Source organism: Pelecanus crispus, chromosome 12 (assembly GCF_030463565.1).
Source record: "Pelecanus crispus isolate bPelCri1 chromosome 12, bPelCri1.pri, whole genome shotgun sequence".
In the NCBI taxonomy this organism is placed as follows: domain Eukaryota; kingdom Metazoa; phylum Chordata; class Aves; order Pelecaniformes; family Pelecanidae; genus Pelecanus; species Pelecanus crispus.
Genome location: NC_134654.1, coordinates 24,517,751 through 24,532,127, shown reverse-complemented (window position 1 = coordinate 24,532,127; position 14,377 = coordinate 24,517,751). Strand labels below are relative to the sequence as shown.

Genomic DNA, 14,377 nt, shown 5'->3' with positions numbered 1-14,377 from the left:
TTTAAGTTCTTCCTACAAGGTTTCATTAAAAAATAAATACATTTTTAAAATCACAGGTAGCTTGGATACATATGGTAAGGCTGCAAGCTAACAGCAACTCTCTTACCATCAGTGACAGGTCCTCCCCGCCTGAGTCACAGGGGTTTCCTATTGTGCACAATTGACATTGCCTGTGCAAAGAAGTCCTAGACAGATGCAATGCGGGTCTTGTGCTTGTGTGGGAATGGGAGGACAAAAATCTAAAGGCAGTGTGCTTAGGGGTTGCAGCTATAGGCATTTTTTCAAAGCAGTCCCGTACGTTTCACACGAATCAAGAGGCCCTTCCCTGCTCACCTGCTTCAGCCGTTTTATTTCATGCTCCATTTCCACCTCTCTGGTTTTGGCATTGAATTCGCTCACGCTGGATGAAGAACTCCTCCCACGTCCAGGACGTTCACATTCCAGTTTGTACAGCTGCAAGTGCTCCAGTTCCTTCCGCAAGTCTTCAATGAGCTGTGGGCATGCAAACAGACCACGTGTCTCCAGCTCCTGCACAACCAGCCCTCCCTGGCAGCAGCCACCTCTGTGGTGCACCTCTGTATTCTGACACAAGCACTGTGTGAGCCCGGTTGAGGCCGGACATTCCTACAATACAGCCACTTGCTCCTCTATGGAAGCACAGGTCACTTGAAGCTTAGAGATCCGAGCCGCTTCCGGCTCTGAAGCAGTTTATGTCTGAGAGGCATAATTCTCCTTGCAAACTTAGCAAAGGAAATGTTAGGGCACACATTCAAGGCTGCAAGTTCTCAAAGAGTTGTAAACCCTTTGGGTCAGGGATTGCCATTTATTAGGTATTCTTGCAGCATTCATTGCCCTGTGGGTACCCCTCCCATAGAAACACAATCCAGTAATGCATTCACTGGATGTTGCATCTTCAGTGTTCATCTGCCTGTCCACTCTTTTTCAGATGGGCTTCCATGCAGATGAGATGCAATTGCTTGGTCTTACACCCCTCTTCACACCTACCTCCTGTGTGGCTTCCCTCTCCTTGTTAAATTCCAGTCTGTTCTGCCGCAGCTTGTCCATCATTCTCTTGTACAAATCCATCTCATCCTTCAGTCGCAGACTAGTGTCTTCCAACCTATCTGACATGCGTTGCCTTTCCTAGAATAAATGGGGAGCTTCATAACTAGCTTTCAAGTGCATGAGCCATCTTCAGTTTTACAACACCAATCTATAGACACAGCTGAACATAAGCTGGCACGTGTCTCGGGGCATTCCTGCCACGAAAGGTGACCAATGTTCCAATTCCACCAATATTCTTGTTTAGGGAAGGAAAGTTAAAGAAGCTAGGCCAATCACTATATGAGTTTGCTCTTACACAAACTGAGCTGATGTTAAATTGCTCAAGCACTCAGGATTTTTGTTACCTCATCTAATCTCTCCGTTTGTGATTTCAGTCGTGTGACAGTGCTTTTCAGCTCACCATTTTCTTCTTCCAGTTGCTGAACCCTGCATCAATAACAAAAGTCTTACAGCAAATGCCTCTTCAAGAATGCAGATGTGCAAAACAGCATGCTCTAAAAAGCCATTTCACTTGCACTTGACAGAAAGGCCAAACAACAAAATCTTCTAATCTTAGCATTTTTTCCTCATGAGCTATCGGGTGCTTTTTGTTTGTTTTTAGGGCCAAAAATGCTATACTGACCCTCAGATTCTTATGGTCCTAACAACAGGTATCTAAAAAGAATTAAGTAGGAAGAAACAAATACAGGCACAAGTGTTTGCTACAGCTGGTCACAATTCCCTCCTTGAACCCATGCCAAATACCCAGCTAAGCTGTCTACATGGGCCGTGTGGATTAAAGCATTAATGCAAACCATCCTCCAAGCTTTTGGGCATTAGACATGCAACTGCACAGCTTCTCTACAGAACTACTAACCTGTAACTATCTGTGCACCGTCTGGTTGTGAACAGCCTACGTTTACATGCAAAGGAAAGGAAGAAAAGAAGAACTTCTACTCTTCTGGGTGGCACCAAGAAGTTTGTTACCTTGTATTTAGCAGTTCAATTTCAGTGCCTTTTTCTTTCTCATACTTGCTATATACTTCTCTATGTCTCTTTATCTCTTCTTCCAGGGTCTGTTCTGCTGATGTTTCTTGGTCTTTCAATAGTTCTTCTAGCTCATGAACTCTAAGGAAACCAGATCTTATTTCATTAACAGCTTCACAAGTACTTAAAAAAAACAAGTGTGCAACTTCATTGCCTCTCCCTTTCCTCCTCATTCCTTTATTTCATTCTATTTGACCATCTCTCTTTGGCATTCAACCTCTCCCAATATCTCTCTCAGTGTTTAATCTTCCCAATAAGCATAGAATTAAACAGTATCAGTTCAACTACTATTCTTTCATTCTCAGTCTCAAGAAGCTGGGACTATGACCCAGCCTTCTGCTCTTGCTATGTGCAAGAAAAAAATCCAGTGGTAACCTCTCTTATAAAAGAAGAGTTTGCTCTGTACAAGTCAATAACATCTCTGTACTAAGAAACTTGCTTAGAAGGCCTCTGCTTGCTGAAAATTCACTTGGACTTCTCAGATGAAGCCTCATCTTATTTTCCCTGTCAGCATTAAGGCAGAAGACTTGGTCATATTTTACAGGCAGAGATGTTCCTTCCCTCCAACTTTGTTCTAGCTCTGCTCTGACATGATAAAGAGAATTGGCTCCATGCTTTATTACCTGTGAACTAGCTGTGTGTTCTCTTGTTTCAGTTTGCTCTTCAGGTCACCATTTGTCAGGCTATCATTCTCCAGTTCCGTCACCTTTTTTTCTAGGTACATTACCTGGAAGGGGAAGTGGAAAAGAATTGAGAGTTTGAATCTCTCTTCATACACCCCTTCACTCTTTCTAATTGTCATTTAGCTATGCTACTCTTTTTAAAGGGGGCATACTTCCCTGCAAACCCAGCAGCGAAATTAAGCTCTGAAATTCTGAGTTCCCCAGACCCTGCATCTTCCTTGAAGATGATCAATGCAAATACATAGTAAGGAAGTACTAATACAATACTTAGATCTGTACTTGCACAGTTCTAGCATTTTTGTGAAGCAAAGTCATAATATTAATGGAATATCAAGGACATTTTGAATGAGCTACTTGAGATCACTAGTAACTGTGAGCAAGAGAGCAAGAGAGCTTTGTCAATTGATGCATGTCTCCAGCAGGATTTTGTTGGGTACATTAATTGCAACGCACACAGCTTCTCACCTTTTCAGTTATATCATTATCACAGGAGTCTATACTGTCTCTGAACAGGTCTTCTGTGCTGCCATTACTGCTGCTGAAGTTACTGTTGTGGAAGAGTTGTCTGAAAGATCAGAAGGATAATATTTTGCTTGATGAGGACGGAGGAGAAAGAGTCTGGGTACTGTTTTATAACCTGGCTTTGCACTTTGAGCATCCAATGCTAAAATCTGTGCAATCATTTCAGTGACAATTACAACTGTTTAAGCACAAGTCTTACAAGAGACCGGTAGCTAAATGAAATCATACTGAACACAATCAGTTACATCTGTTCTAGGGTGAGAGTTCTTTGGTGCTTTTGATAGGATCTGCCACCAGCACTAACATATTTTAAAAACTACTTAGCCTTATTCACACTATGTATTGAGTTGTATTTGCCTTACTAGGAATTTAAAATAAAGTCACAACTGTGCACTGGTTGGTACAGTTTATTCTAGAAAATTGCATACATTAAGAGCTTCTTTAAGAAACAAACAGAAAAAAGAAACCTCAAGGAGTTCTCACTACAGAATAGTGTCAGGATACATAACACTGGCGATTATCTAAAATATTCTTGAAACTTACAGCCCTCCCCAGCCAAGGCTGGTTCATTCAGTCAAAGGAAGATCACAATTCTGTATGTCCTTTTTTAAAGGGATGCTCTTGCTTTCCTTTGCATTTCGGCAGCAACAACAACAAAAAGGCCCACATTATGAGGGTCAAAGAAGCAATAGCTGGACTGATGGAATAGCAGTATAAAGGAAGAAAGTTGGCAGACAGGGAGACAACTATCTGTGTTCTTAACAGAGCTCTTTCCAGTTCAGGGGCCTGCTCCAAGACTAGCAGTGGCTTCTATATTCTGTAACATGCTTATCCAAATACAGGGCCCTTCCCTTGAAACCTTGTCTTGGCACATTTTTGTTTTCCTAAATTTACTCCTCCTCTCTCCTCCCGCCCCCACTTACAGAATTGTTACAGCTGATTCCACATGTATTCATAAAAAAGTTGAAGACTCTTACCTTCCAAAAGCTGTGCTTGATATTTTCCTGTTAGGGCTAAATGGATACAGAAGGAATGATATAGGAATTAAACACATATTTGATCAGCGTTGGATTCAATCTCAATTTAAACTCCAGCTGAATTGCACAATGAAACATAATATTGACTTTCTTAGTGAAGTAAAAAAATGATTCTGTGAACAATGTTCTTAGATAACTTAATCAAAAGCTGCAGTTACCAACAATGTGAAGATGAGAGAAGTCAGAAATGACTGTGATCATTAATAAGTCAATTTGCAAATACTGTTATATTTAGCAGAGATTTGTCAGTGTAAATCAGAGTGAAACGAACATTAGAAACACCACAAAGGGACACTGAGTTAGTGATGGACATTTATTCTAGATTCCCAATTTTTAGATTATTTTATAAACAGTTAGTTTATCCTTCCCCATAGTGCTTCCCAGTTCAGCACAGGAACAGAGATGCTTTCCATTTTTACAGTTCCCTTTTGCAGCCAGAGACTAGTATTATCTAAATGAAGGACCAGACTCCAGACAACAGCACTAGAACCAAATCAAAACATCCAGTTGTACCTCTCGATAAGGGGATGTTGCATCTCTGTGTACACACAGACACAGCTCTTTGTCAGAGCATTGCTCTCTTTCAGCCAGGTATACACAGCCTCACTCGTAAAACTACCAAAGCCCTAGCTGGTCATGGTCTGGGTGTTAGCAGACTCCTTGCTAGGGCAGGAACATTGTTCATATCAAGTACAATGCTGCTGTGTCATCAAGAGAAGCAGCACTGCAGTGCGCTCTGTGCCAGGGATTACGCACACAGGCAGGATTTACATTCTGTTTCTAGGGGGAGCTAGAAGCCCACCAAATAATTTCCTTCAAAAACCCGAGATGATGGTTGGAAGCACTGGATTCTTTCCAAGTGCTCAGCACTGTTTAGAAGTGGATGGAATGGCAGAGACAGAAATCTAAGGAAAAAGCTGAAATTGCAAAGAACCCCAAAAGTAACTTCTGCCATAGGATTCGTCATTTTTCCAAGTTCCCTTGAGGACAAAAAAAAAATCCCACAGGAATGAAGTACTTCTGTTGACCAACAGCTTTACGAGAGGTGTATGTAAGGTTTTATGCATTAGCTAAGTCATATGCATTAGCAGATGACTCCTTCCCACCTGGAGAAAACAGTAGCTAACTGTAGATCTGCACTAAGCAGCACAGCAGACTCCACTCCCTGGGAAAAATTCCTGGAAATATCACTCTCACTCCGCAATCAAAGAGCTCATTGGTTAAAATATTTGAGTTTATTAATGCTGTCTGCACCTTAAGTCAGAAAAATACTTACTAGCTAATGAAGAACAGCATTGTGGTTCAGGCTAGATGCCAAGGTCTGAATTTCTTACTGTTTTCTAAGAACAAGGTATGTGTAAGACAGAATGGGATACAGGGAAGGAGAGGGCTCTTTCTTCCTCTCCTCCTGCTACTAGCTAGTCCCATTTCAAGGGGGCATTGCCAGAAGCAGTGCAATAGGCTGCTTACCTGTTTGCTTTCAAGTTTTTCAGCCTGTTTTCCAAATCGTTGAGTAGATTTATCTTTTTGCAGCACTGTGAGCAGTAAACATCCAGTAACTCGTTGTTATAAACATGCCTCATTTTTCGGGGTGTTTGGCCAGCACTGTTTGCAGGAAAGGAGAGATGTTACTGGCTATAGTAACCAACTCACAACAGATTTTCCTCTTGACTGCATGTCTGTGTGTCAGAATCACAGATTAGGAACTTGGGGAACCACCTTTAACTGCAGCTCATCTAACTTAGAGGTGATGATGGAGAATGCTAGTCTTAGGGCAAGTCTACCTGTCTGAGCTGCGGCTTTACAGAGGACATGTTCTGGGTGTCAGTGGAAAGAATCAGTTTGGGTGACTGGAAGAATAGCACAAGGTATACAGAGTCCATGTGATGCATGTAGCAAAAGCTGCTACATTAGTATGTTCCACCTCAGCAGTGTCCCCCTGTCATCTTGCCCATCTTCCCACTAGAGTCTGGCATGCAGCCTGAAGAGTCTTTTCTCCAAGAGAAAGACAGGAAGATGAAAAACAGAGCGGTCTGGTAAGAAGTCGTCACACAAACCCTGCCAGATGGTAGGACGGAAGGAACCCTAGAATGAGGAGGAAGGGAGAAGCGGACATAGGTCTAAAGAGGAGATAAGATTAGCTCTTGGCACAATAAACAGAAAATAAACTCAAATAAAAGAGAGCAATCATGGCATGAAATGATTCCAGGAATGGGAATGGAAAGGGCTGCATAAACCTGAGGAAACAGAGGACGAAGGACACAAGCCATCACCATGAAGGGGCAGTAGAGAGGGGTGCTGGCTCTGCATGCATGACAGAGGTGGCAAGGTTGGATTGCAGAAGTGCTTGAAACAGAGGGTAGCACATGGGGGTTGCATGCAGAACAGAGGGATGCAGTGAGCTTGTCCTGTGTTAGCTGTTAGCAATGAAGGACAAGACCTTCATGTGCTATTGATCCAAGCAGACAAATCCTAGAGCGTCTTCATGCTCAGCACTTCCCCAAACCTGCTCACCCATTCCCTTGCTTGGGGAATGATTTTAAAATCAGCAACTGACTGGGTCACAGGACGTAAGAGCTACAGAGACGGAGGTCACATCCAGGAAACTGGTGGACTGTAGTGGCATTTCCAGCTCCTAACAGACAGCAGCTACTTGCTTATGTTCTCCAAGACATTCAAAGTCAATACGGATGCTTGTTTCAAACAAACCCCTGTCCGCACACAGCACTTCACCTTACAGGTTAGTGCTAAGGATTTGTAGTATCAGAACACTAAAGAGGAGCAGGTCTTCTCTCCACTGCATCAGGACTGGTGCATACCACTAAGCTGGTTTCCAGCTTGCAGCAGATACCTTCCAATACTAGCCCCTAACTGTGAAATCTACTGTCTGCAATAGAAGGAAATCTCTACAAGCAAAACAGCCCAGTTATTTCAACAGAACTCAGAGGTTATCAGGAACAACATATTTGCTACAGCTCTCATTATTAAACGTAGTCTGTCAATCGCAGGGCATAACGTGCTTTTAAGGTGAGTCTATGTAACCAGTATAAACTCTGGTATTGTCACCCATGCTCAGAGAAGAACAAAATTGAAAAATTGTTTGTTAATGAGTAAGGAGCAACCTGGAAGATACAGATGAGCCAAGGTCAGAGTAGGCGTTGGTTCTGGTCTCATCATCAGGGCATGGGCTACTGGGAGTAAAATCCACATCATCTCCTTCCCCATAGTCTTCAAACTGTTCTTCATTACTGATCAGAGAGGCGGTGGAATAGGTTGAGAGGTCAGATGCTGCAGAAGGGTTGTGAGGACTTGACCTGAAACAAGAGGTCAAAACGTCTCGAAGGCAGACTTTGATAGCATCTCACCTCACATGGAATCTTCCACCTTTACAGCTTGTTCCCTCATTTGAAGCTGTAACCCACTTCCTTTGTGCTAAAAAACTGAAGCGCTAAACACATCGGATGTGCATTTGACATAGTGCCTTGAAAGACAAGAGCATGAAAATCTACAAACAAGCTACCTGTGAGATGGGTTTGGATCAACACAAACCATTTCACTTTAAAAAGCACACCTTGACAATCCTCAGTCATCATTTCCACATGGTGAAGACTGCTGCTTATGGGACTTCTGCTCTGAATACAGGAACTGTGCAGACAGCTCCGAAATGTATGGATAGTGAGAGGAACATCTACAAGACAGATGCTGTTGCTCTATTCCACAATCAGAGTTTCCCAGTAATCCCCATAAACCCCCTCCCACACCCCGTGAGCTCCAGCCACTCTCTTTTGTGTGGCCAGAAACAAACTTCGGCTCACCGCATGCCAAGAAACAAACTTTGGCTCACTGCATGCCAGAGAGTCACTAAAGCCACAGATGTGACCTAACAGAGGCCGAGTTCCTGTCCTTTTTTCCATCGGGACAAAACATGTCTTTCAGAGGAGATATGGACCACAAGAAAAGGGTGCTTGACTACCAGAGAAGTACTTAAGATAGTGCCGAACAGGTAGGAAATGGCAGGACCCTATGACCTCAGAGAGAGAGGACATATAGGTAAACAGATCAGCAGAGCCAGACACCATAAGAAAGCAGCTGGCAGAGTAGTTTTGAGCACGTCACATCTAATACAATGGAGCAAGTTTGCTGCAGAGGGTGCACAGTGATTCTCCTGCCCAGAGTCCAGACTACCCTGAGTCATGCAGCGTGCCATCTTGCAGAGGCAGGTATTTTACACAGGTTTGCTCAGCTCCCACCTCAGTACGGCATTCAAACAGACAAGCCAGTAAATTCACATACAAGTTCTCACAAACTTCTCCCTACAGAAAATGCCCATCTAAGGCCTGAAACGCACACTCCACTTGTGAAGCCCTGGAACTGCATGACATATTACTGTTCCCACTGCAGAGCAGAATCCAGCACCTCTCCGCAATACAGACAAGGCACTGATTCAATCTGCTGACGCTTTGTGCAAATTGAATTAGGTTTTTCACTCCCTTTGCTTCAGTGTACAGTGCTTGTATCTTTGACTCCACTAGCTGAGCCATGGGACAGTAGCTCCCTGTTGTTCTCCAGCAGCTCAACAATATTGCCGCCTAGGCTTCTTTTGAGTTTACCTTGAGCCTCTTAACCATGCCCTGCGCTTTCAGAGACAGGGAGATTCCTCTTCCTGTAATACCACACTGTGAGCTGTAAACAAGAGATGCAACAGTGCTCCTTTGGCGGATGGTGCAAGCATTATTTGCATATCCCTTCCCTTCAAAAGCAATTAGTAGAAGAGGAAGCCTGCCAACGTTTCAGATGTATGCTCTTTTGTTTCTCTTGTTTTGATGAGATCCATTTATAACCCGCAATTCACTTATCTAATTCACATTAACAGAAATTAGGGCAAGTCAAGCCTGGCACACTATTAAATGATGAAGATAGAAATACTCATACTAGAAATAGATCAAACTTATCTAACAAGGCTCCTTGGCTGGGAGGTGGATTAGTGAGAAGCTTGACACATCACACTAACATCTATTCATAAAGAGCTGCTGTGCCACAGACATTCTGTGTATTGATGTTTTTGGGTGACTGTGATCTGTGTAACTGCACTGCGGTCTTCATCTCAATGTTGTTACACCAAGTCAGTTTAAGCAGCAGCTCCTCATAACATTTCCACCAGGGACAGAGGTAAATGGCCAGTCCTCAGTTGGGACGATAACGTACACTTGTCCATAATATCCACTCTCCAGCACAATAGCCCTGGAACATCACCACTTGCCAACAGACTGGAGTTCAGCAGCCTTATCCTTCATGCGTTGCCTGGCTGTTTCTCTTATGGCAGCTATGCAAACAGTCACCGCTGCTGGACCTGCCTGATAATGTTGCTTAGAACTTCTAATTTGTAGTTATTTGTAAGCTTTGCCAAACTTAAACTGCTTGGGTTGAAACAGTCCGTGCTCAGGGCAGATCCTGAACTCATAACCAGCCTCAGGCTGGAAACTGTCTAGGAATCGCACAGTCATTTTCAAGGGAGCTGCTAAAAGCAGCTGTTTTTCCCCATTCTAACACTTTCTGAAGGAAGCTTTCAGGTTTGGTGGTGGGTTGTGGTTTTTTTTGGTTTTGTTTGTTTTTTTTTTAAAAAAAAGCTATTTCCTGTTCTTCAGAGCAGGATTTCACAGAGGGCTGATACATCTGATACAGAACCCACCCGCTTCTTCAACAAGCAGGTATTGTGGTTTGGCCAAGGCAAAAATCTCTATCATGTCTTTTAACATAGAAGCATGAAGCTTCCCAAGTGTTTTCCTACGGATTTACCAAAGCTGCAGAGGCCTCAGAGGATAAACCAGGATCTATCAGTAGTAGCACAGTAGCCCTTAGTAGCTCCTGCCCTGCTTTGAAGGAGGGTACAGGATGCACAATGCCTCCCCCATCCCCTTCACAAGAGCCTGAATGGCACAGCTGGGAGGCAAGATGCTCATTTTGGACATGGTATGAGTAAAAGTCAGTACCTGCAAGGGTGGGTGCCTTGAAGAACTGGGAATGGCAAAGCAAGGAGACAAGTTTGATACAGAGCTGATGAAAACTGGAATTATCTTGATAAAGTCTGTGGGATTGCTTGGGCAAGTGGGAGAAGGCCAGATCTCAGCTAGCTGAGAAATTCAGGAGGATGGTAGGAATGAGGCTGCACGCAGAGTGCCCAAGGAGGCCCAGGAGAGAGATGGAGGACTGCCTTAGCAATGAAAGAAGGTTGAGAGGTACAAACCAAGATGACAAGCCAAAAATAGGGAAGACAGGGCAGAGGCTTACAACGCAAGCCCAGCTGAGCTCTGTCCTGTGGTACTGCATTAACTCAGCAGGATTAAATCAAGTTGGGTCCCTTTCCCCGAGTCGGCTGTTACCAACACTCCCCAGGTACACACCTGGGAAGAGTCAAGTTAGGATTACAGAGACTCTCTTGTGTTAACAGCAAACTATGGTTACACACGCACATGCCAGAACACCCTGTGTTAAACACAAGTTACTGCTGCGCACTAAAGGTTATGGAAAATTAGAAACACACAGAATTAACTTGGTACATGGAGTTGCAAAGCAAATCTGCAGAGCCCACATCTTCAGACAACTAGACGTACAAAAGGCTAAAGCAGCATTCCCCATATTGCACTGCTTTGCAGGAAGTATTTGTTTTAATTCCAGCATATAAAGGTTATGGGAACACAGAAGATCCTAAGTTTGGGGGATGCCAATGCAGCGATCCATTCTGGAAAGACCCAACACTTCAACACACAACACGGAAGTCCCATGAGTGCTCACAGAACATGCCAGAAGGAGCCAGGGCTGAGACTGTCTAAGCCACTTAGAGGACCTGGACATTCGTCTCCCTTATATTGTAAATGGATATTAAGTTTCTAAATCCTTCAGGCATCCTCAGCCTCCCACAGTAGGAATTAGTCACATAAAGGCTCCTTCCTCGGTGGTCCTTTTGCACATGCCTCAGAACAGGGCTGCCATGGGGCAAAACCACCACTCACTTGTCACCAGGCAGAAACAGGCCACCAAGCACACCGTCCTTCTCCTCGCTCCGACACACGTCGGAGGCCTCCGAGCTCTGGGCACTCTCAATAGCACTGTCCATGTCAGACTCATGGTGAACCTCTTGCTGTGCTAGAGTCATTGCGTCGTCATCAGGAAAGAGCTCCGACTCACTGTAGGCGCTTTCGCTGTCCAAGTAGGCACAGTCCTGGATTTCACCACCCTGGCAAAAGAAGAATTGGGAGGCAATTCAGATCATCCTTCAAGGCAGTTAAGAGGATACAAGAGAAGCAATAACTCACTCTCCAGATGCCCTGGTAAGCAAGAGGGATACTAAACCAAAGCCATAGAACAAAAAGGCTGACCTGCTTTACAAAGGCCAGCTTGCACCTTCCACAAGGGCTCAAATACTGTCTCTGACGTGGTGTCTCTCTTCTATAGCAGAGAGGGACACAACACCCCAGTATAAAATGCAGTCATTTTTGCCCTAATTTACCATCAAAATGCACATGAAGTAATAAATATCCTCAAAGCTTTATTATAAAAAGAGGCATCCTTTGAAAGAAGATAATCACAAGAGTAACTCTCAGTGACTTCGAGTACTAATATTATCGATTAAACAAAAGCAAGCTGTATAAGTCTAACAGTTTACTCTGAGGATGGGCAAAAATCTATAAAGTGAAAAAAGAGTTGGCAGGTGTACATTTATGGTAAGTCTTGGTGACAATCAAAGATATAAGAGAGGAGAAAAAAAAAATCCCTAAAGCCATCTGTTCCTGCTTCCTGGAACTACATGTCTTGATTAAGTATCAACTAAAATAAGATGTCATTCTCATTACTGCAACACTTTGCTTTTGCTGCTTGTCCCTTCCCTCCCCTTCTTGCCCCATGAACACTCACAATAGCCAAGACAAGCTGTTTTCTATTTGCTTGTCCCTGAGGGACAAATAAAAATTCTTAATTGAAAAAATAAAGCCTAAGATTTTACTCTGTCCTTTGTTTGACACGTAGCAACACAATACTGCTTTGACAATTCCCATCCAGTGTGACACAAATAACTCTACTCCAGATCAAGTCCTGCAAATGCTCCGACTCAGAGCTCCACTCCAAAGCTCACCTGCAAACTCCACAACTATTGCCAGCGAGTCAAGACAATCATGCATTTAAGGCTTAGTTTACTGGTACAAGTAATGAAGCATTTCATTCATGGATACACCTCGTATTTAGGCCCAACTATCATCCGCCCTGCTCCTTCCCCAGGAATCCCAAGACATGGCAGCTTGGCACCACCACAAGCACCAGCTGCCCTTCTGGCAAGCACGTTCAGTGGGACGCTGTTACAGCAGCACCGCTTGCAGCAGCATGGCTTCAAGTCAGCCCCCGTAGCCTCTGGACACCCTAGAGCCACAGAGGCTTAAATCCCCTTTTGCAGAACTAATGATGTCCTACACTGATGACACCAATTTTTCTCAGTGTGTTTTTCACCTCAACATACAAAGAGTCAGCCAGAAGCTGCAGCTTTTTAAGATTTGCCAAAACTGCTACTAGAAATGCAGGTCTTACCTTCCATTTTTTCCTGAAATACCAATTTATATGACTGTGAAAACTCCTAGCATACGGAGGTTTAAGAAATTCAACACAGCCCCACCTGCTCAAACCCGGTTAACTAATGAACACCCAAGCAGTCAAAAGGACAGCTTTACCTGCAGTGTTTGAATCTCTAGGTACACACTCAGAGCAGATAGCTGGATGCTTTCCCAGCTGAGCTTTCAACAGGTCTTCCAGATACACAAGTAATAACAGTAAGACACTTCAGCATTATACAATAATAAGCACACGTGTATATGCTTTCTCCCACTCTTCCGTGTCAGCCTTATTAAGCCTGAAACTTTTCCCAGGTACCACTCCAAGAGATGTCCAAAAGGGTTTATTCTTGGTCTATGCCATGTAATATTTATTGAAGCTACACTGCCTTGTGCAATCAAATTTCTAGCTCTGAGCCACAGCACCTTCAGCATGGCCACGATCCCTCATCTGCAGGGAGCCGGCGGTTTGGCAGGTCAGAGACCAGCCATAGAGTCTGCCCTGGCCCTGCTACAGCCCCGTTCTTCAGCACATCTTCTGACCCACACCTTGCATCCTCATAAGCAAGCAGGGATAATGACACTGTTGCTCTTTGCAAAATACCTTTGGATCTACAAGTAGAGAGCACAAGCAATAAGACCTTTTTAGCAGATGTTGAAAAAGTAAGGATTGTTAAGAGCAATTAAGATATTTCAGAAGTATCTGGGAGCGTTTGTTTATCTAACATTTCTCCAAAGTTTCCTCCTGCATGCTAAGCCCCACAGGCACAGAGCTCCTGTTTCTCTTAAAAAGTTTAATGCCATTAGGCCCTGACTGCTGTTCTGGAATTGCATCAGCTGGTAAAAGTCTGATCCAGGAGGGAAAGAGAAAGGCATGGAGCACACAGTGGATCCCTGAAGTAGGGGTCTGCAAATCAGGGGAAGAAAGAAATTAACAGTTCTTGCACAGCCCTACCTCCCGAGTAGCACGACTTTTTCAGAGGTCTGGGAGAAGTCTCTGCTTAAGCAAGTTTTTACAGCAGGAAAAATCTCACTGGTATTAAACAAATTAACACAAGAAAGTAAAGGTCAAGAAGATCATGAAAGACTCCCTTTTTGTTCCCTGTAGGTAACACCACACATTTGCTTTTTCTAATAATAGCAGCCTCGATGCTCTTTAAAAAAAGTCCATTAGCAATTAAATGTGCAGTGTCATCTACAAAGGCTAAGGGCTCACTTTTCTTCCCTATCACTTTATGGCAACCTAACCTTCACATATTTACTTGTATTAGAGTACTCATCTGTAGCTACAGCACAGACTGCACTGTACCTGTGCTGGTCCGTACCATGTATTCTTTGTCGAAGTGTAATTGCTCTGCTCCTAAACTTTCACTTCTAAGCCCCATGAAAAAAAAAAAAAGAAAAGAAATGAGCTTTTGGAGGCAATGACCCATCATAAGCCTGAACACCT

At 43.6% G+C, this 14,377-nt stretch overlaps 1 protein-coding gene across 2 annotated transcripts in view; it reads right to left on the bottom strand.

Moving 5' to 3' along the window:
- Nucleotides 1–14,377, bottom strand: part of RAB11FIP4 (RAB11 family interacting protein 4) — a 125,514-nt gene that overhangs the window by 2,081 nt on the left and 109,056 nt on the right. The window contains exons 4-13 of one of the 2 annotated variants that reach the window (XM_075719846.1): nucleotides 11,344–11,567; nucleotides 7,456–7,647; nucleotides 5,804–5,938; nucleotides 4,274–4,309; nucleotides 3,240–3,339; nucleotides 2,715–2,818; nucleotides 2,032–2,172; nucleotides 1,410–1,491; nucleotides 1,006–1,143; nucleotides 334–492 (exon numbers count right to left, since the gene is read on the bottom strand). In XM_075719846.1, coding sequence (XP_075575961.1) covers nucleotides 334–492; nucleotides 1,006–1,143; nucleotides 1,410–1,491; nucleotides 2,032–2,172; nucleotides 2,715–2,818; nucleotides 3,240–3,339; nucleotides 4,274–4,309; nucleotides 5,804–5,938; nucleotides 7,456–7,647; nucleotides 11,344–11,567 — 1,311 coding nt within the window. Of the gene's footprint in view, nucleotides 1–333; nucleotides 493–1,005; nucleotides 1,144–1,409; nucleotides 1,492–2,031; nucleotides 2,173–2,714; nucleotides 2,819–3,239; nucleotides 3,340–4,273; nucleotides 4,310–5,803; nucleotides 5,939–7,455; nucleotides 7,648–11,343; nucleotides 11,568–14,377 lie in introns of those variants that run through there. The other variant, XM_075719847.1, reaches the window with a different exon arrangement.